The sequence below is a fragment of the Diabrotica virgifera genome, chromosome 3 (assembly GCF_917563875.1).
Source record: "Diabrotica virgifera virgifera chromosome 3, PGI_DIABVI_V3a".
Classification (NCBI taxonomy): domain Eukaryota; kingdom Metazoa; phylum Arthropoda; class Insecta; order Coleoptera; family Chrysomelidae; genus Diabrotica; species Diabrotica virgifera.
Window position 1 is genome coordinate 193,558,410 of NC_065445.1, and position 23,326 is coordinate 193,581,735.

General features: G+C 33.7%; 1 protein-coding gene across 1 annotated transcript; it reads left to right on the forward strand.

The window, feature by feature from the left end:
* Positions 1 to 11,284: 11,284 nt before the first annotated feature.
* LOC126881497 (uncharacterized) lies at positions 11,285 to 18,204 on the forward strand. The gene is made up of 2 exons (XM_050645790.1): positions 11,285 to 11,711; positions 12,003 to 18,204. Exon 2 carries the CDS (start codon positions 16,834 to 16,836, stop codon positions 18,202 to 18,204), a length of 1,371 nt encoding a protein of 456 aa, XP_050501747.1. The 5' UTR covers positions 11,285 to 11,711; positions 12,003 to 16,833.
* Positions 18,205 to 23,326: the final 5,122 nt, after the last annotated feature.

Below are 23,326 nucleotides of genomic sequence, written 5' to 3' on the forward strand. Positions count from 1 at the left end.
GTCAATTTCGTTTCTTGCCTTATATCTTTAGACCACAGTAGAGAGCTCAGAATGTTTACCGCTTTTTTGCCCTGCTGCGTTCTCTTTTCGATGTCTCTTTTGGTAGTGCCTTCTTTAGATATTATAGATCCGAGATATTTATATTCATTACATCTTTTCGTGGTTCTAATTTCTAACTCTGGATCTTCTTCATCATCCCCTATTTTAAGATACTCTCTCTTTGACATATTCATATTGAGGCCCCATTTTTCATATTCTTTCTTTAGTTTTCTAAACATGTAGTCCATGTCTTCCTCATCATTCGCTACGACTACCTGATCATCTGCAAAAAACAAAGTTGTTAGACATTTACCACTGCCTATGTCTATTCCCATTCCGGATACTTGTTTCCTCCACTGCTCTAGCGATGATTGAATATATATTTTAAATAAATTCGGAGACAGACAACATCCTTGTTTAAGTCCCTTTGATATAGGGAATGAGTCAGATATAAAGTTTCCTTCTTTAACGACACTTCTTGCATTTTTGTATATATTTGCGGTAGCATCCACATACTCTCTACTGAGACCTACTTTCGTCAATGTTTGAAACAGTTTTTCAAAGGTACCGTATCGTATGCCTTCTCCAAATCTACAAACAATAGGTGGGTAGATAGATTCCTTGCCTTCCGTTTTTCTATTACCTGCTGCAGAAGGAATATATTATCAGTGCACGATCTTCCTGCACGAAATCCACTGTTCTTCCATGTCTTCGTATTCTGATTCTATTCTTTTCTTTATTATTCGACCGTACAACCTCCCTACTGAGCTGGTAACAGTTATTCCTCTATAATTAGAGCATATGCGTTTATCCCCTTTCTTGAATACTGATCTGATGTATCCAACATTCCAATCATCAGGGATATTTTGTCCTTTTAAGCATTTATTAAATAATTGAACCAACATCTCATGTAATATGTTTGGTCCGTACTTTACCAACTCAATTGGGATGTCTCCAGGTCCTGCTGTTTTACCGTTTTTAGATCTTTTGAGGGCTTCGCTTAACTCTCCGGTTGTTATCTCAACTATTTGTGTATGTTCGACTAAATCTTCCATTTCGATCTCTTGGAATTTACATCTATCTTCTGTCAGTAAAATCTCATAATGGTGTTTCCACTGTTTAATATCTATTAACTTTATGTTAGATTTTTCCTTTCCTTCCCTCTGGAGAGACTTTATTACCTTCCACGCTTGCCCAACTCTTGTTCCACCCATATACCTATCCACTTCTGCGCATTTTCGGTCCCACATCTCATTTTTACTTTTCACTACTTCTCTTTTTACATCTCGATTTAATGCTGCATATCTCTTGTGATCTTCCTCCTTTCTTGTTGACATCCATTTCTGATAAGCAGTTTTCTTCTTGTTTACTAACGTTTGCATATTCTCCGACCACCATTCTGTATTTTTTATTTCATGTTTGTATTTATACCCCAAAGCTTCACTTGCAGCCTCATGAATGTATTTTTTAATTTGCTGGTATAATTCTTCCGCTGTTATATTTTCTCGTCCCACATTTTGTAATTTTGTGGCCAGTCGTAATTTATATAGAAATTTCGTTGAGTCTTCTTTCAAGCTTTCTAGGTTATATTTATGAGATCTTACTTCTTGTCCCTTTTCGAAAAAACTAACTTTTCGAAAAAGTACTATGAGCCAAAAAAGTTTTTAAAATATTGTGTTTAACTAATGGTACTACAATAATAATTAACTTGGAACGTACACAAAAGTTTGGGGGGGTTTAAAGTAACAAAACCCCCATAAAATTTTTAACGGGTGTCCAAATTTCACTATAATTTTTCTTAAGATACTACTACCATAAGAATGCCACATGTCCATTTTCAATAAAAATCGCTTTCAATAAAATTTCGCTGTCCATTGACAGCGAAAACCGGTGCAGGTGCCTTATCGCTTTGTGATAGCTGTTATCTGTGATCGTATACAGGTATTTATTTATTTATTAATTACCCATCATTAAGAAACAAAGCAAATAACAATTAATACCTAATACTGTGATAAAGTTAAACACAAAAATCGGTATGACTATTTTAATCAGTGGCGTAACTTAAATAAATTAGGTGAATAAATTATTAAACCACAAATGTATCAAAATACGAATATAGGGGAAATTACACCATATATACAAATGCAACCCATCCCAAGCATTTACAGCACGCAAAATGTTCAGTATCCAACTGCATTTGATGCAAATCAATCCATCCCAATGGTACCACAAAATTATGCGGCTCATAACAATTACGCACAGGGGATGTTTCTCACTCAACAACAAATGCAATGTGCACCATTCACGATGTCAACACAGGCCATTCCCGATCAAAGCCACCAAAGTAAAGTTCAGCAGAAGATAAATTATTATTATGATGCAGTAAATCCAACTACAAGTAATCAAAACCAAATAAGAAATGTCTCACTGTCAGAAAACGAAAAAATGGAGCAAGAAAGTTCAGATAATGAAGTATTTCAACCAAATGAGTTCCAAAAAATTGAATATAAGAAGCGGAGAAGAAATAGCAACAGCCCACAAATGAAAAAGAAATCCTTAAAGGTAAGTGAAGTTGAAAATTCTATTAGCACACAAAATCGTTTTTCTTCACTATCAAATGAAGATGATACAGAGCAAAGAAATAATAACAAAAAGGAAATAGATAAAGTTCCTCCTTTTATACTATATGGAGTCTCAAATTTACCAGCTCTTCTAACATTAATTCGCTCATCTAAGTCAGATTTTGCTTACAAATTGTTATCAGAAAACAAAATAAAAATCCAGACAACTACTATCAACAATTACAAAACAATCAAAAAGCTGCTGGACGACAATAAAATCGTCAGGCATACCTATAAACTACCAGAAGAAAAATCGTACAGATTAGTTTTACGAAACATACACCACAGCACAGACACAAAAGACATAACAGCAGCATTAGCAGAAGAAGGTCATAAGGTAAAACAAATAATGAATATCCATGACAAACAAACAAAATCACCCAAAAACTTGTTCTTTATTGACATTGAGAGAAATCGAAATAACGGTGATATCTTTAAAACCTCAAAACTTTTAAATGCAGTTGTTAGATTCGAAACACCCCACAGAAAGCAAACTATAGTGCAATGTAAACGATGCCAAAGTTATGGACACACAAGAAACCAATGCACTCAACAATTTCTCTGCGTGAAATGTGCTGTATCACGACTACCGTACCTGCAAAAAGAAAAAAGAGGATGGCAATCCAGCAAAATGTGCATTATGTGGAGGAGCACATCCTGCAAATTATAAAGGTTGTCAGGTATACCTTGAAATTTTAAATAGAAGATATCCCTCCAGTAATGGTGTGGCTGTACAAAATCAAGTGACCAGACCAAAAGTACAAGAAAAAGAATCACAAAAAACTATAAGCAGCTCACACGCTCCAGCAGAGGTGAAAACATATGCACAAGCAGCTTCAAATCAAAATCAAGTTCAAAATATAAACAGGGTACAGTTATTACCGCAGTCAACAAATAATCAATTCACCACGTTCCTTCAACAGCAAAATAATTATCTCCTGCAACAAAACTTTCAACTTCAACAACAAATAGAAAAGCAACAGCCAGCAATCCTTGAACTAACCAAGGAAATAAGACATTTGAGAGATCTAGTACAGAAAAACACTCAATCCAATAATTAATGGCTCAAATATTTAAAATAGCTTTATGGAACGCCAATGGGGTCATAAATCGGAAGAATGAAATTGAGGCATTTTTAAAATTTCACAACCTAGATATAATTCTAATATCTGAATCTCACTTAACATCAGAAAATAGTTTTAGAATATCCAACTATTTAATGTACAATGCTACCCATCCAGACGCAGCAAGAAGAGCCAGTGCTGGTGCAGCTATAATCATTAGAAAGGGTATAAAACACCATATTTTACAAAAGATTGAACAACCAGATTTACAAGCAGTCTCCATTGAAATAGAAGATTGGATAGGACCAATCTCGATAGCTGCTGTATACTGCCCACCAAATTATAGAGCAAACAAAAATTCTTTAACCAACTTGGTAACCGTTTCCTGGCAGGTGGAGGCTATAACGCCAAACATACTAGTTGGGGTTCAAGACTGTGCGCTCCTGGAAGAGGCAGGGTACTACATCAAATCATATCAGAACAACACTTGGACCATTTGTCTACGTATCAGCCTACATACTGGCCATCCGACCCGCAGAAAGTTCCCGACTGTTTAGATTTCTTTGTTACAAAAGGGTTCTCAAGGGGATATCTAAATATCGAATCAAATTTCGATATAGAGTCTGATCATACTCCTGTAGTAGCAACTGTACATTCAGGAATTAAAGAAAAAGAGCCTCTGCCCAAGTTGCACAATTACAAAACCAACTGGCAAGCTTTCAGAGAAAGGGTTGAAGCAAATATTGAACTAAACGTATCACTAAAGTCACCAGAAGAACTAGAAAAAGAAATCCAAAATTACACAACAACGATTCAGGAAGCTGCATGGAAATCAACACCTCCACCAACAAAAGCAAAACAAAAAATTAATTTTCCAATAAAGGTCAGAGAAAAAATAATTGAAAAAAGGTATCTGAGTAGAACTTGGAAGCAAACTAGACATCCAGATGACAAGTTAAGGCTCAATAGAGCAGCACGACAATTGAAGGAACTACTAAAACAACTAAAAAATAACAGCGTTCAAGAATACCTAGAAAATTTAACGCCGTCAGATGCCAGCGATTATGCGCTATGGAAGGCTACAAAAAAATTAAAACAGCAACATCGTCATATCCCACCAATTAGAAAATCCAACGGAACATGGGTCAGAACAAACAATGAAAAGGCAGAAATTTTCGGCGAATACCTAGAAGAAGTACCTATACCAGCTGCTGCAACAAATAACGATCAAGAAATCTACAATTTACTACAGAACCAAACCCCGACAGGAGAAAACACATTACACGCTTCACCCAAAGAAGTTCAAAACATAATCAACAATAATCTAATAAAAAAGAAAGCACCTGATTATGACTTAATCACAGGTGAGGTAATTAAAAATCTACCTACCAAAGCAATTAAAATGCTAACTCAATTGTGTAATGCGGTACTAAGGCTAAAACACTTCCCAATCCAATGGAAAATTGCGGAAATTATCCTTATACAAAAATCAGGAAAACCTCCAAATGAGCCAACTTCATATCGACCAATTAGTTTAATGCCAGTAATGTCTAAGATCATGGAAAAAATAATAGAAAGAAGACTTCTACAAATACTAACAGACAGAAATATGATACCCGACCACCAATTTGGCTTTAGGAAAGAGCATGGCACCGTCGAACAAGTTCACAGAGTGGTCAACGTTATAAATAAAACCTTTGAAGAAAAAAGTTACTGTTCAGCAGCATTACTCGATATTAGCCAGGCTTTTGATAAAGTTTGGCATCAAGGACTGTTGTATAAACTGAAAGAGAACTTACCAGAGGAACTATATACACTCCTTAAGTCGTATTTATCAGAAAGATACTTTCGAGTGAAGTTTGAGTCAGCCTATACAAAACTATATCCCATCAGATCAGGGGTACCGCAAGGAAGCGTTCTGGGACCACAACTGTGTCTGATTTACACAGCCGACTTACCCACAAATCGTGATACAACGACCACCACATTTGCAGACGATACTGCAATCCTAGCAGTACACAAAAATCCCGTCGAAGCTGCTGCAAAACTCCAGAGAGTATTAAATCAAATAAATACTTGGGCACAAAATTGGAGAATTAAATTGAATGAACAAAAATCAAACCATATTGTTTTTACAAAATGTCACGGTGAATCACCTACAGTAACAATAAATAATAAGGTAATTACCTCAGTTACCTCTGTAAAATATCTGGGCATGCACCTGGACAGGGGATTAACCTGGAGAACCCACATATGGAACAAACGGAAACAACTGGGCATAAAATTTAGTAAGCATTATTGGCTTCTAGGGCGTAAGTCCAAGCTCACGACAAGAAATAAACTGCTAGTCTACAACACAATATTCAAATCAGTATGGGCATATGGTCTGCAGCTCTGGGGAACAGCATCCAAGTCGAATGTATCCATAATTGAGAGATTCCAGTCCAAGGTGTTACGTTCAATAATCGATGCTCCGTGGTTTGTTACTAACAGGGATATTTACAATGATCTGGAAACGAAAACCGTCAGTGAAGTGATAGTGGAGTTAAGTGCAAAATACATCGTACGTCTTGAAAGCCACGCGAATGTGCTTGCAATTAATTTGTTAGACAAAAGTCAGGAAACAAAACGGTTAAAGAGACAAACACCATTAGATTTACCGCACAGACATTAACATTGTTACAGTAGCTAAGTTAATATATTTATGTAATACAGTAATTTAATATTATCTCTATAGAGATGTGTGGCGCTGGTCACAATCTCTCTTCATGTCATTATTGCTCAGATAAAATGTGCCTATTGTTATGTTATAACAGATTGCCTACTAAACATATAAAAAATAAAAAAATAAAAAATAAAAAATCTCTAATAGTTTTCGATATATTGGAAAAAATCGATTTTCATTTTGTAACTTCAAAGGGCTGTAACTTTTTTTATGTGCACATTTGTACTAAGGTAAGTTAGGTTCAATCGAACTATTTTTGGTCCCATAATATGTGATTAAATTTATGACCTGTAATTTTGTTACACCCTGTATATACACGAAATTTTCGATTTTCTAAATCTGACTGAATTGAAAATTGGACCAAATCCCATCTTAAAGTTTAGGAAAAGACTCACCCATCCATATATCAACTCTCCATTTTGGTCCAAGGGTGTGGATTTTACGGCCTTTCCCATTTTGGGTCTGATTTTCGTTCTCGTCCCCAAAACTCCCAAAAATTTCAAAAATTTAAGTCTGACCTTTACGGCTTCTGATAATACTGATCGTTACCTTTCCAACGGATGTCTAATTTTGAAAATCGGTTATAGCATTCAAAAGTTACCGAGCTCAGAAATATGACTCAATTTTTATTTAAAAAGGGGGAACTGTTTGTGGATATGTTTGTATGTATGTATGTGTGTGGAAAAGTTACACCGACCTGAATTTTTTTCTGTGTTTTAAGAAGTGAGGGCCGATTCAGAACTGGTGTAATTTTTCACTTTTGACTACCAGTAAGCCAGCTAGAGGGCTAGGGAGATACAAAATAGCATATTTTTTGGGCGTATATAGCTTAGTTTCAGGGAGAGACAGGAAAACCGCAAGTACACCAAATCAATAGAGTTGAGTTAAACTTTTAAATGGTGCCTAAGCTGTCAAGCTGAGACATATACACTGTTCACCATGGCCGAAAAACTGAAAAATTAAACTTTGAAAATTTTGGTTTTTCGACAATTACTCAAAATTTCATAAGGAAAAATTTTCCTGTAGCTGGCTGTATACCATTAATTACAAAAATTGAAGAAAAAGATCTTCTGTGTAAAAGGTATATTAGTTTGACGATTCCAATAAAGGGCTACATTAAAATACAAGATACAAGTTGGAAATAGACGGCAAAATTTTAGAACAAGTAATGAAATTAGATTACCTAGGAGTAAAGGTCACTAGTGACAGGAATATAAGAACAGAGACCACAACACAAGCAACAAAAGCGGCAAGAGTAAGTGGTTGCCTCCGAGAAACCATATGAAGAAAAAAATATCTGACCAAGAAAGCAAAATAAAAGTATACAAGACAACAGTAAGACCTATCCTAACATATGCAGCGGAGACAAGGACCGATACAAGAAAGACGAAACAACAAATCAACAGTATCGAAATGAAAGTATTAAGATCAATAGCGGGCATACCATTAAGAGACAGACAAAACAACAGAAGTATACGAGAACGATGCAAAATTAAAAATATTCACAGGTGGATAAAAACAAGAAAGAAAAACTTGAACAAACATGTAAACCGAATGGAACCAGATCGATTAGCGAACATCTGTAAAAACAACAAGCCGTGTAGCAGAAGACCCGTTGGAAGGTCGCCGAAAAGGTGGAAAGACAATGTACATTCAACAAAAACTGAAACAGAATAAGAGGCAAACAAACACGAGTAATCCTAATCGCGCGAAGAAGAAGAAGAATATTAAAATACAGAACGTTTTCGCCCTCAAGAGAGCATCATCAGTGTTCTAAGCAAGCTCTACATGCTAAACCACCAAAAATACATGGGTTAAAACCCTTAAAATGCCGACCAAAGTTCTTACATTAGCATAATTATTTATTAAATCCTGGCGATGGGTGAAATTTAAAAGGTATACCTCAAGGCACCATATGACTATACCACAAGCATGTGGGTGGTTGAGTTGATTTCTCTGTCTTCACAAAGAGAAAGGTGAAAGCCAACTCACTCTAAATCTGAATCTAATAAATAATATGACAATGTAAGATCTTTGGTCGGCATTTTAAGGGTTTTAACCCATGTATTTTTGGTGTCTTAGCATGTACAGCGTGCTTAGAACACTGATGATGCTCTCTTTAGAGCGAAAACTTTCTGTATTTTAATGTAGCCCTTTAATGGTGTTTTCAAATTAATATAAGTTTTACACAGAAGATTTTTTCTTCAATTTTCAAAATTTCAACCTACGAATTGCGCCAATAACTGAGCGTTTGTAGGAGGTCTCTAGTCAAGTCTAACAGTTTATACCTCATATCTTGGAAAATTCGAATTTTTAAGTTATAGCCATCATAAATAATAATATGATCAAATATATTATTTCTTATGGGAACAACGGTTTTTCAAGCTCAATAATTCCTGTAATATACTTTTTTATATACTTTTTTTTGAGAACTCAATAATTTTTGAGTTATGCGTAATTGAAAATTGGCCATTTTCATTGAAAAATGGTCACCTTTCGGACGGTTTTTTGTGAATACCTTAAAAACTATGCATCGAACTAAAAACACTATATGAAACATTTTTTAGGTTATAAATAACAAAGAGATTCGTTCCTTCGTAAATGTTCTTTTTATAATACAAAAAGAGCTATGGTAGGTAAAGTAGCACACTATCTGCGGACTTTGATTACCTATACTATTACCAGAAAACGGCAGTTCTCGTCAGTGGCGCACAACCCCAACAACAATACCCCTACAAGCGACACTATATATATATATATATATATATATATATATATATATATATATATATACGAAATTTTCGATTTTCTAAATCTGACTGAATTGAAAATTGGACCAAATCCCATCTTAAAGTTTAGGAGGAAAAGACTCACCCATCCATATGTCAACTCTCCATTTTGGTCCAAGGGTGTGGATTTTACGGCCCTTCCCGTTTAGGGTCTGTTTTTCGTTCTCGTCCCCAAAACTCCCAAAAATTTCAAAAATTTAAGTCCGACCTTTACGGCTTCTGATAATACTGATCATTACCTTTCCAACGGATGCCTAATTTTGAAAATCGGTCATGGTTATAGCATTCAAAAGTTACCGAGCTCAGAAGTATGACTCAGTTTTTATTTAAAAAGGGGGAAATAGAATAGAATAGAATAGAAATATGCTTATTGTCATAAAAAATTGTACAATTTTATCGACAAAGCTTACAAAAAGTCAGGAAAACAAAACAATAACAATTCAATTTACTAAAATTACAAAAATCGTCAGTATAAATTAAAAAATAATAATAATAATGAAGTTAAACAGTTAATCAATTGCAAAATTAAAAAATTTAAATAAATTGCAAATTGCATAGTCTACCTAGTAATTAAGGTGATACAGTAGCGATCAACAGGTAGCAAAAACGCGTTCCAATATTGCGGCTGTAATTTTGAATATTTTTTCGAGATATTTGGCACACGTATTCGCAATATAATAAAGAATGGCGGTACAGAGCCCAATTTGAAAAATATATTAATATGTGGAAATTACTCTGTAATTAAATACAATATTTAAAAAACGAGCCTGTACCGCCATTAAGAAGAACAAAAAAATACACTTTCTTCAAATAAACTTTTTTATCCGATGCCTAGATTTTATGTCATTTTGGAACTACTAAAATTTTTTATTTCATTAGTAGTTCCAAAATGACACAAAATCTAGGCATCGGATAAAAAAGTTTATTTGAAGAAAGTGTATTTTTTTGTTCTTCTTAATGGCGGTACAGGCTCGTTTTTTTAATATTGTAGTTAGTTACAGAGTAATTTCCACATATTAATATATTTTTCAAATTGGGCTCTGTACCGCCATTCTTTATTATATTACGAATACGTGTGCCAAATATTTTGAAAAAATATTCAAAATTACAGCCGCAATCTTGGAACGCTTTTTCGCTACCTGTTGATCGCTACTGTTTCCTCTTAAGTTTAAAAGATAAACTGCTGCATATGACACCCAAATACAGATGAAAAATAATAATAAAAATACTGCTTGTGCAAAGGGTACTGTAACTTCTTAGTTACTGATTAAGAAAATGTTCTACTGCATAATATGGTCTTTCGGATAGGTAGGCTTTTGTCAGTTTACGGAATTTGGGGAAAGATGCTGCAGATTTAAGTTGCACAGGGAGATGGTTGTAAAGTTTTTTGCGGAATAAAATATAAATTTCTTTACTAACTCAGATGACGGGGTCGGTAAATAGACGTCAAAGGTAGAATTTCTCGTCAAGTAGTCATGATTAGGTCTTGGTGGAAAGACATGTAGATGTTTACGAATTAAGCAAACAGTTTCTAAAATATATGTTTGTGGATAATATGTTTGTATGTATGTATGTGTGTGGAAAAGTTACACCGATCTGATTTTTTTCTGCATTTTAAGAGGGTGTGAGGGTCGATTTAGAACCAGTGTAATTTTTGACTTTTGACTACCCAAAAGTTGAGCTAAACTTTTAAATAATGCCTAAGCTATCAAGCTGAGACATATATATTGCTCACCATAGCCGAAAAACTGAAAAATTAAACTTTGAAAATTTTGGTTTTTCGACAATTACTCACAATTTCAACCTACGAATTGCGCCAATAACTGAGCGTTTGTAGGAGGTCTCTATTCGCGTCAAACGGTGTATACCTCATATCTTGGAAAATTCGAATTTTTAAGTTATAGGCTTCATAAGTAATAATATGATCAAATATATTATTTCTTATGGGAAAAACGGGATTTCAAGCTCAATAATTCCTGTAATACGTTCAGTTATCATACTTGATCTAGGATGCATCAGATACTACTTGTCAATATGTTTTGTAACGTTACAAACGTCACATCTTTGATATTTTGTTTTTAAATAATTATTTTACCTTATTTTCTTTAATATTTCATTAATCATTATCTTCTTCTATTTGGTTTACCCATTTTCCCCTTTAAAAATCGGTTGGCGCTCTCTTTTATTACCCTCTTTTATTATCTTCTATTTAATATATCTCTTTCATTTAAATCATCATAACTGAACATACCTCGTATATTCATACTCTCCAAATATCTGTATTTTCAATACGGAACATGCCGCTACTTCATAGTACTTGGTTGTCATTTTAAATGTCGTTTTCAATGACAGTGTCACTTCATCGACTTGACCCCCTACTCCCTGACATACACTGGAAGGGAAAAATTAATCCTTAAAAAGGCATGTAATTCGAAAAATAAATCATTTCTATTTCATCAAATCATCTCTTGGGGTAAGGATAACATTATATTGTGATTATATTTCTCCGTCTAACAGTTTTTCTAATTGTTTTTTATCTAACCTAACTTCCAATGTCAGACCATGTGTTCTGATATTTTAGTTTCAAATATAATTATCTTTTAATTTACATGTATGCACGTTTAGTAATCAGAATTTTAACTATTCTCATCTAAATTTCATTTGATTTATTCTTGTCATCTGCTACTCTTTCTGACGATTAGAACGGCAGATGGCACACGTTGGTTTTTCTTCTTGATGATTGATATGTGTCTCTATTTTATAGTTTTTTGGAAAGAAACCACTTTTCTCCCTCCGGGAGTTTCAACAACCCTCAAATCGCCGGCGATACAACAACGAGGACCATGTCATCAGGGCTGCAACCACATAACCAAGACTGCAACGACCAACATCCGTAGGCCTGGTGGAATACAACACCTACAACCCCAGAGCCCGTTGCAGAACCAGCAGCAGTACCATACGACATCAAGAAGATACCATCAGCTACCAAAAGCCATAAGTATAATCCAGAATTGTTAGTTTTTGGCAAGAATTTAAATACATTTGTTAATGCAATTTACTAAGTCATTTTATTTATTATATCTTTATGAACAATAAACATGATTAGTTAAAAACTATGTTTTGTTTGCTTTCATTCCAATTTTCATAGTTCATATCTGAGGTTAGGACAAGACGAACACACACCTGAGTGACTGAGCTAAGCTAAGGGTGTAACGATGGCTATCTTGGTTAGTTGAGGTAATATTTTCGAATATTGTTTCAATTAGCTGGGGTAGTCCATCGTTATTTCGTTACACTGGCGCCGCAACGTTTCTCATGTGCGCTATTTCGTTACACTGGCGCACCAACGCACTTGTCTTATCCGAAGAATCGAGCTGTGAGTGTGTGGTTTGGTAGCAGACAACAAGCATTAATAAATACTATTTTCTTATATTTCATTTTTATATTCAATTTTTGCAGTAAATCTATATATATTATCTATTTTGGTACTTTTTGACTACCTTTTTGACTAATTTTTATATATTTTCACATGTTATGGGTCAAAAAGTATTACCAGTTTCAATAATTTAATTATATATTTCAGCATAATTGATTTAAAATATATTTACAGTTGCAAATATTGGTATTTTTAACATTTTGATACTTTTTACCTACTTTTTTTGGCTAATTTTTATGTTTAGGACCTTGATAGTAATGTCCACATGGCATTTTTTTTTCTGTTTTTTCAATTTAACCAGTTTTTTTTGGTAGTTCTTCTTTAATTACTTTCATATTTTGTTGTAACTTTCCAAAACCCAAGAGAATTTTTCCATTTATTGTCATATTTTCTGTACTTTTTATACATACTATTTCTTCTACGTTCTTTTCATAGGTACTTCTGTGTACTCTAAAGTGCATTTAAATCTTGTTTTATTACTTATTTTCAATTACTTTTTACTTATTCTTATATTTCCTAGTTGTTTTCATATATTTATTACCAATTTTGTACAACTACCAAAAATTTTGTTGTTTCCGTCGAACTTTCTGTCCGGATGATATATACTACTTTACTTGTATAGTAAAGACTAGGACAATTTTCAAGTTCTTTTCTTTCATTGAGGTATTTTATTCTTATTCTTCTTCTTTACGTATTCAGAATATTAATTTAAATCATTCTTCTTCTTCTTCTTGTGTTGAATCTCAAAAAAATTTTTGTTCGTAAAGCATGATATTTTACATTTTTCAATTTTTTGCATTAGTGCACTTATATTAATTATGATAAACATCATATTTAACATCTTTTTTATTTAACAATGCCCTATTTATCTATATATTATTGTTTTATTATTTTATTTTGGGTGTTGTACTGATTTTTGATACAGATTAGCACAAAAGCCTGATCCGGCACTTATAAGTTGTGTATGGCTTATATATAGCTGCATAGACACCTAGTGTTTTTTTTCCTAGGGTACATATAAGTTATCCATAGGGTTGGGCCAGATCTATTGAGTCTGAGTTCCGTTTTTTTGGTCTTAATGACTGTTGATATACAGTTTAATGCTGTATATTATTTTTAGGATGATGTCTTTTATAAATTTTTTCTTTTGGAGTTCAAACAATTCTATGCATATCTACTTTTAGAAATCTGGTGTAGAATTGTGGCGCTTTGAAGTATGATTGTAGTTTAGCTACTAGCATTTGTTATTTTCCATCTTTGCAAATCATATTTATGCATTTTTATACATATATTTTGTTCTTTAGTGTAGATCCCTGGTATGCATTTGATGGAAGTAGCATTTGCATTATGTATCATTATCTCTCTCTCTCTCTCTTTATTAACTTATTGGTTAAGTCTTGTAGGACTGGTTTTATGCAGTTTTTTCAAACCCTTTGGTGTAAAACTTTGTCTTATTTGGCTTTCCATATAGTTGGTACTTATTTTTTTTAATGGTTTATCTATAGTTGCACTTGCATTTCTTTTTATCATATTATACTTATGTTATCTTTATCTACTTATATGCTTTTACTCACCTTATCATATTGATTATTATATTATTACCTTACTTTAGGTACTTGTTATCCGAGTACTTGTTATTTTGTTCGAGATTCAGTTCTTAGTAGCTCTATTAGGGGAAGTATGCCTGAGACGGCATACTGGCTGAGATGGCATATCACGCGTTTTTCGTAAACTATTCCAAATTTGGTGCCTAGTGTGACAGTTTTCAGTTCCTTAAGTTAAAATTTGTCAACATTGTTGAACTTATGCATGTTAGTTTTATTTTGACAGCAGTAGCCTTTGGAATGTTAATTAAGTAGGACAAAATATTTATTCACTTTTTTTGTATCACATTATAATTCGCGAGTCTTTACACCTGAGTTAAGTTTTTAAATTTTGTGATGTTCTTTTACCTTATGCCTATCACGCCTGTATCGATTTATATCTTAAAAATACGCTTAAGAAAAACTAGGTTAAAAAAACGGTATGATTGCAATGTTGCCTGAGATGGCATAGTAAGCATGTGGCTTAGATGGCATAGGTATGCCATCTCACCCTTATGCGTTTTTACACTGCATTAATTTTATTATATGATTGAAGTTTATCGTTACAGTTATGAATCGTTTTAAGAGGAATTCGAACCGACAAAATCGATTCCGTCGATGTTGAGGCAAGTGACAAGGAAGATGCTGCTTGCATTTTTTGTAATGACCTCTTTTCATTATCTCGTTCTCGAGAAACCTGACTAAGATACCAAATTTGTGGCAAGTGGTCATATTCCGAATGTGTCGGTGTACCCAAGACTACAAAAAAATTATTTGTGACTTATGTCGAGATTAGTGCCTTTATTTCAAGGGTATGCCATCTTACCCACATGTATGTGGGTAAAATGGCACATGTAATACTTTACAATTTATTTTTTCAGAAAAAAACTGTAATATGTAGGTTGTTAAAAAATAATATTATATTTATGTAAATGGTTCTAGCACTGACTTTGATTTTTATTACATGTCTAACTATATCGGTTATCGATTACAAAACATTTAAAAAAAAGTATGCCGTCTCAGGCATATCTCCCCTAGCTATTTATTTTATTAAGGATATAATATCCATTATACAATTACTTAAATTTGGTTATACATAATATGCCTTCTATATTATATAGATACCTTATTATTTGCATGATTTTTATAAATACCAATATTATTTGACTTTTGATTAAAAGTCATTTACATTATTTATCTTTCATTATTACTTGGACTTGGATTATTAGTTAAATTTGATTATTTCTTAGACTTTATACTACTTACATGTCTTTATAATTTTGAATTAATTTCATACTTTTTTAAAGTACATTTATTTGTTTTTTCAAGAAATAGATATTCTCTGATGTCATTTATTTATAATGAATAAATATTTTACAGTGTGATGAATACTACAATTCATTGGGTAATATTTTTATTTTCCCCAGAGTAACATCTGAAAATTATTTTGGTACTTTAAAATTTTTTATGATTAATAATTTAAATTAACTATATACATTGACTTAATGATTACTTAATGATTTATTTTTGATTTGTTCTGAACGATTACTACTGCATATATTTATTTTTGGTTAGAACTTTGATTTCTTGTTTTCCTTGAGAAAAATTTCTCACTTGTGTTCGAAATTTTTCTGATGAGTGGAGGGAGTGTGTAACATTCCTGTTTTCTTTGAGAAAAATTTCTCACTTGTTCAAAATTTTTCTGATGGGTGAGAGGAGTGTGTAACGTTACAAACGTCACATCTTTGATATTTTGTTTTTAAATAATTATTTTACCTTATTTTCTTTAATATTTCATTAATCATTATCTTCTTCTATTTGGTTTACCCATTTTCCCCTTTAAAAATCGGTTGGCGCTCTCTTTTATTACCCTCTTTTATTATCTTCTATTTAATATATCTCTTTCATTTAAATCATCATAACTGAACATACCTCGTATATTCATACTCTCCAAATATCTGTATTTTCAATACGGAACATGCCGCTACTTCATAGTACTTGGTTGTCATTTTAAATGTCGTTTTCAATGACAGTGTCACTTCATCGACTTGACCCCCTACTCCCTGACATACACTGGAAGGGAAAAATTAATCCTTAAAAAGGCATGTAATTCGAAAAATAAATCATTTCTATTTCATCAAATCATCTCTTGGGGTAAGGATAACATTATATTGTGATTATATTTCTCCGTCTAACAGTTTTTCTAATTGTTTTTTTATCTAACCTAACTTCCAATGTCAGACCATGTGTTCTGATATTTTAGTTTCAAATATAATTATCGATTCGAAACTGGTTTCTTAACTAGTAAACAGTGTTTCCGATTAGCTCTTAGTTTTTATCAAAATTAAGGTGGTTTTACTTGTTAGAAAATTATCAAAGTTGGTATAATAGTGTATTATATAGTGCTTAATCCGATTTTGGGATCAAACTGTAAGTTAGATCATCTTTATTACTATTTTTTAATCAACAAACAGTAAACAACGGTTATAAATACCAGTAACGAGGTAATTAAGTAGCTTAATTACTAATGAACCTGTCCAAGCACAAGGGCCGTAATCAGGCAACATAGGCCCAATATGCAGGAAATTTCAGAGGAGAGATCTTCTGAACTTCAAAATTCTCAAGATGTCATTAATCCATCCAATCAATCAAAATTATATTCAACCGCTCTGACTCAACCTAACAAAAAATTCGCAAGCAAAAACCAAGCCATTTTATTCAATTCACTTCCAAATACAAAAATTGAAGATTATTTAAATGCCATAGCAACTAAAGTCGATCCCAATAAAATTCTCGCCATTTCCAGGATTGTAAATGATCGTATTTGCGTATATTTTACTACTGAAGAAACAGTCACCGAATTTTTAAGAACAGATAATGGAACAATAGTAATCAATCAGGAACGTATCCAAGCCAGGAAGTTAGTCACACCAAGCGAAAAACTGATAATTTCTAATGTCCCCCCATCAATACCTCACAGTATTATAGAGACTCAACTACAAAATTTTGCAATTCATCAAATAACTCCATTGGATTTTCTAAGAATAGGTACAACTAACTCTTTATTTAAGCATATCTTGAGTTTCCGACGCTATACTTACATTTCTCCTAAAAATCTGGAAAATATTCCTGAGTCTATATTAATTAACTATGAACAAATCAATTATCGAATTTATTTTTCACTTGAAAAACAGTCTTGTTACATTTGCAAAGAACAAGGTCATCTAGCCTCTCAGTGCAAAAAAAATACAAACACTCAAACATCTATCGAAAATTCATCACCTACTGCTCAACCAAATTATATCCAAAATTGCCACCCTATCATAACAGATGCTCAGCCAACTATCCATCCTTCACAATCTTCGCAACAATCCACCAGTCCACAATCAAAAGAAACAACCAATACTTCTCTATTTGATTCAAATCCCATTCAAACACCTATCCAGCCAGATAATGTTGAAATGAATAATCACAGCCAAAATCAACCTCCTACACCCTCTGACACTCAATCGTCTAAACGAGCGGTGTCAGAAATAACGTCTCCTTCAACATCAGTAGACCAGAACCCATTTAAAGAACCTCTGCGTAAATCTAAGAAAGCAAAAACTATTCCTGAAGATAATAAGACTTTAGCAGAAGATCTTATTAAATGCACTAGTTCTTTTTTCCAAGATAATTCTGACAACGGATATTTAACCCAGGAAGAACTAATTGATTTCTTTGAAAATGCATACGGCTCTGCAGATCCTCTCAGCATTGCAAAAACGTATACAGAAGATATCGAAGGACTACTCAATTTTTTAACTAAAATCCATCCAGCATTAACTCCCAAGTATCTGAAAAGTCGCTGTACAAGATTAAAAACTAAGATTAATAAACAGCTATTATTATCCGCTTTCTCTACTGATCACAGTGAATACAGCAGCGACGCCTCTGCTGAAATTTAATACAACATTCAACTGTATACTGCAATGGAACCTAAATGGGTATTACACCCATTTAGAAGAACTTAAATTAATTATAGCTAAGTTTAAACCATCTGTAATATGCCTACAAGAAACCCACTTCAAAGAAGATAACTGTCATAATTTAAGAAACTATACTCCGTACTATAAGAACAGAATAACTGCTAGCCATGCTAGTGGGGGAGTAGTAATATATGTCCATAACTCATTTAATACCGAAGTAATACGTTTAAGAACTGAGTTGGAGGCAACAGCAGTATCTATAAAAGGCCCCCACAAAGTCAATATATGTAATATTTATTTTCCTCCGAACTTAGACCCGTCCATAAAAGAAATAACTGAACTCTTCAATCAAATTCCAGAACCGCGTATTATATTAGGCGATTTTAATGCCCACAATATACTTTGGGGAGGTAAAAAAACAGATTCCTTGGGACGTAAAATCGAACAAATTGTTACAGATTCTAATATGAATATCCTTAATGATGGAAGAATCACAAGGTTCAATATTTCCACCGGCAATGGATCCCCAATAGATTTATCCCTCTGTGACCCTGTCTTACAACCAACTCTGTCGTGGGATGTGACATCCCATTTGCATGGAAGCGATCATTTTCCTATCCTAATTACGAACAATAACCATATCTCCTCATCAATTCCATCCAATAAATGGTGTCTGAAAAATGCAGATTGGTCTCTATATTCCTCTTTAATTTCACAAAAAATTTCTCAGTTGGTTCAGCCCTTTGATACAGACATTGATATTAACTCCAAAGTACTCCATCTCGTACAGTTTTTAACGTCAATAGCTCACGAGTCCATAGGTTATTCAAAATTTCCAAAAAAACGTGCTCCAGTCCCGTGGTGGAATTCCCACTGCGAAGCAGCAATTAAAGAGTCAAAAAAGGCGTTTTATAAATTAAGAAGGCACCCAACTTTAAATAACCAGCTAGAATTCAAAAGATTAAGGGCGTATTGTAGATACACCTTAAAGAAGAGTAAGAGAGAAGCCTGGAAAAATTATGTATCATCTTTAAATTCATCTACCCCGACTTCTGAGGTTTGGCAAATGATAAGCAGAATGTACGGGAAAAAATCATTTAACACCATTCATTACCTAGAACATCATAACCATATTTATTCAACTAAGCAAGAAATAGCCTCCGTACTAGCAAACGTATACCAACAACATAGCAGTGACGAAAATCTATCTACAAGTTTCCTAGCCCATAAAAATAAATTTAATAATGCATGTATAAATCTTGATGACCACAATAATTTACCTCTAAATGCCATATTTACGATGGATGAACTGTTAGAAACTTTAAACAAAGTTAAAGACACTAGCCCAGGGCCTGACAACATCCCTACGACATTTTTAAAAGCTATGCCAACGGAAGGAAAACAATATCTTTTGGATCTTTATAATTTCATTTGGACAAATAATGTTTTCCCCATTGATTGGTACGATTCCATTATTGTACCAGTTATTAAACAGGGCAAGAATAAATCGGACCCAGAGTCTTACCGACCAATCTCCCTAACATCTAATATGTGCAAAGTACTTGAAAAAATGGCAAGCAACCGACTAATGTGGTACCTAGAAGATCGACAGCTACTTAGCCCTATACAAAGTGGATTTAGAAAGTCCAGATCTACATTAGACAACATAGTGGATATTGAATCTGTAATTCATGAGTCATTTGGATGTGGTCAAGAATGTCTGGCTGTATTTTTTGATATAACGCGTGCATATGATACAATCTGGAGATCAGATATCATAAGAATCCTGTCAAGTTGGTCGATTAAAGGAAATATTATCAAGTTTATTAATAATTTTTTATATAGGCGAAACTTCAAAGTTCGAATAGACAACTTTCTTTCAGACTCTAAAATCCAATTAAACGGTATTCCTCAAGGGTCTACTCTTAGTGTTGCACTTTTCCTTATTGCCATCAATGACATCGCTAAGTCACTTAGCCCATTAGTCAAAGCCCGTCTATTTGCTGATGATCTTGTTATATTCTGTCGTGGTAAAAATATATCAACAATGACGACCCATATACAGCAAGCCATTTACAAACTAGAGAATTGGTCGAATACTACTGGCCTAGAATTTTCACCCACTAAAACGAAAGCAATGATCTTCAGTAAAACTCCAAAGAAACAAGTAAATCCACCGAAACTCTTCCTAAAAAATTTACCAATAAAGTATTCAGAATCGATCAACTTCTTGGGAGTAAAACTGGATAGCCGACTATCTTGGCAAGACCACATCCACTCTCTCCGTCTGTCAGTTCAAAACGGCCTTAACTTAATGAAAAGTATCTCTCATAAACAATGGGGTGCCGATTTCCAAACTCTTATGACTGTATACAAAACCCTAATTCGTTCAAAACTAGATTATGCTGCTGTTGCCTACAACTCAGCCAAAGGTTCACTATTGAAAGTGCTAGACACAGTTCATAATTCAGCAATTAGAATTGCACTGGGAGCACACTACACAAGCTCAGTTGAGTGTATGTATGTTGAATCAGGCGAACCATCCCTTCAACTCAGGAGAGAATACCTTAGCCTCATGTATGCCTTAAGAGTATCAACTAACCCACATGTACCTGTTTATAAAAACACATTTACAGATAGATTTCCATCGACATTTAATTGTGGGAAAAGATTGGATCCTCCGTTTTATCATCGAGTGAGAGCAACGTTACAGAGCTTAGACACAATAATTCCACACACTTACAATACTTTTAAAGTCAGCCAACACATATTACCATGGACAATTGCTCTCCCTGCTTGTAATACAAACCTATCTGCATTCAAGAAAGGTGACACACCAGCAAAAATCTTCAATCAGAGATTATTAGAGATATTAAATGGTTTTAATGATCACATCCATATTTATACCGATGCATCCAGATCTGCAAATGGAGTAGGAGCGGCTTTCACAACAGATAACTATAACAGTTCCTACCAGCTCCCTCCCCAAACCTCCATATTCTCAGCTGAACTCTTTGCTATCCTCCAGTCATTAAAGTTTGTTAACACACATGACATCAAATTCTCAATAATCATTAGCGATTCCCTAAGTGCATTAACGGCCTTGAGGCGGGTATACCCCAAACATCCTATCTTCCTCTTAATTAAGGCGGAACTCTTGATATGCCAACAAAATCAAAGATTAGTTCAGTTCCTCTGGGTACCATCACATTGCGAGATAAGTGGAAATGATAAAGCTGACACATTAGCAAAAAATGCGAGTGAGAATCCCTTAACAGACATCATAACTACTTGCGTTCATACTGATCTAAAGCAATATTTTAAAAACAAGATCATGACAAAATGGCAAACAAATTGGAACGAATCAAATTCTACATTAAGAACAATCAAACAAAGTATATCACCGTCGAAACATCCTACAAAGAGAAGAAACCAAGTGCTCATGTCCAGATTGCGACTTGGTCATACGAAGATCACCCACGACTTTTTATTAAAGAAGGAAGCCCCTCCGATGTGTTATGTGTGTGATAGTGAACTAACAGTGCAACATATAATAATAGACTGTCCCCTCTACGTTATAGAACGGCAACATCAACAGTTACCAACTACAATTAAAGATTGTTTAAGTGAAAGTAATTCATGTAAGACTCTTAATTTTTTACGTACTATAGGACTCATTAACCAAATTTAATATACCTAAATTTTGTAATTTGATGTAAATACAGTTCATTGCTAATAACCCTTGTGGTTGAAGCAAATTGTAAATAAAAAAAAAATATATAATTATCTTTTAATTTACATGTATGCACGTTTAGTAATCAGAATTTTAACTATTCTCATCTAAATTTCATTTGATTTATTCTTGTCATCTGCTACTCTTTCTGACGATTAGAACGGCAGATGGCACACGTTGGTTTTTCTTCTTGATGATTGATATGTGTCTCTATTTTATAGTTTTTTGGAAAGAAACCACTTTTCTCCCTCCGGGAGTTTCAACAACCCTCAAATCGCCGGCGATACAACAACGAGGACCATGTCATCAGGGCTGCAACCACATAACCAAGACTGCAACGACCAACATCCGTAGGCCTGGTGGAATACAACACCTACAACCCCAGAGCCCGTTGCAGAACCAGCAGCAGTACCATACGACATCAAGAAGATACCATCAGCTACCAAAAGCCATAAGTATAATCCAGAATTGTTAGTTTTTGGCAAGAATTTAAATACATTTGTTAATGCAATTTACTAAGTCATTTTATTTATTATATCTTTATGAACAATAAACATGATTAGTTAAAAACTATGTTTTGTTTGCTTCCATTCCAATTTTCATAGTTCATATCTGAGGTTAGGACAAGACGAACACACACCTGAGTGAACTGAGCTAAGCTAAGGGTGTAACGATGGCTATCTTGGTTAGTTGAGGTAATATTTTCGAATATTGTTTCAATTAGCTGGGGTAGTCCATCGTTATTTCGTTACAGTTTCAAACTCATGTTTATTGATCAAAATCAGTTAAGTCTTTCAAAAGTTATAGAGCTCCAAATGTATAATTAGTCCAGGAACTGAAACTTTTCACTTCGCAATTTTTACAGAATGGACCGATTTGCTTGAAAATTTGACAATAAGTAGTGGATAGTCCAAGGACCAAAAACTATATGATGCCGAAAGACGCTTTTACCATGGGGTGGTTGCCACCCCATCTCGGGGGTAGAAATTTTTTATTTTATTTTGACAATATTAATTGTAAGCAAAAAATGTTTTATACATTTTTTTGATACACCGAGAGAAAAAAATTCTTGACATAAAGAAACTTTATTAATATTTAAGAAAGATCGACTTGGCATATTGCCTAAGAAATATATCTTTGTATGTAAGATATAATTTTCTAAAATATTTCAAATAAATTCTACTATAGCCAAAGAAATATATCTTAAAAATGATTGAACCATCACTTTCTGGCAAACTATCTAGCAACATCCAACTTCCTTAAATTTTCCTTCTTTTGTTAATAGCACTTTGTATATCAGCAATTCACTAAAACAAAATCGTTATGTAGAAAGAGTAAACTTACTTTAATAAAAAAAATTTTTATAAA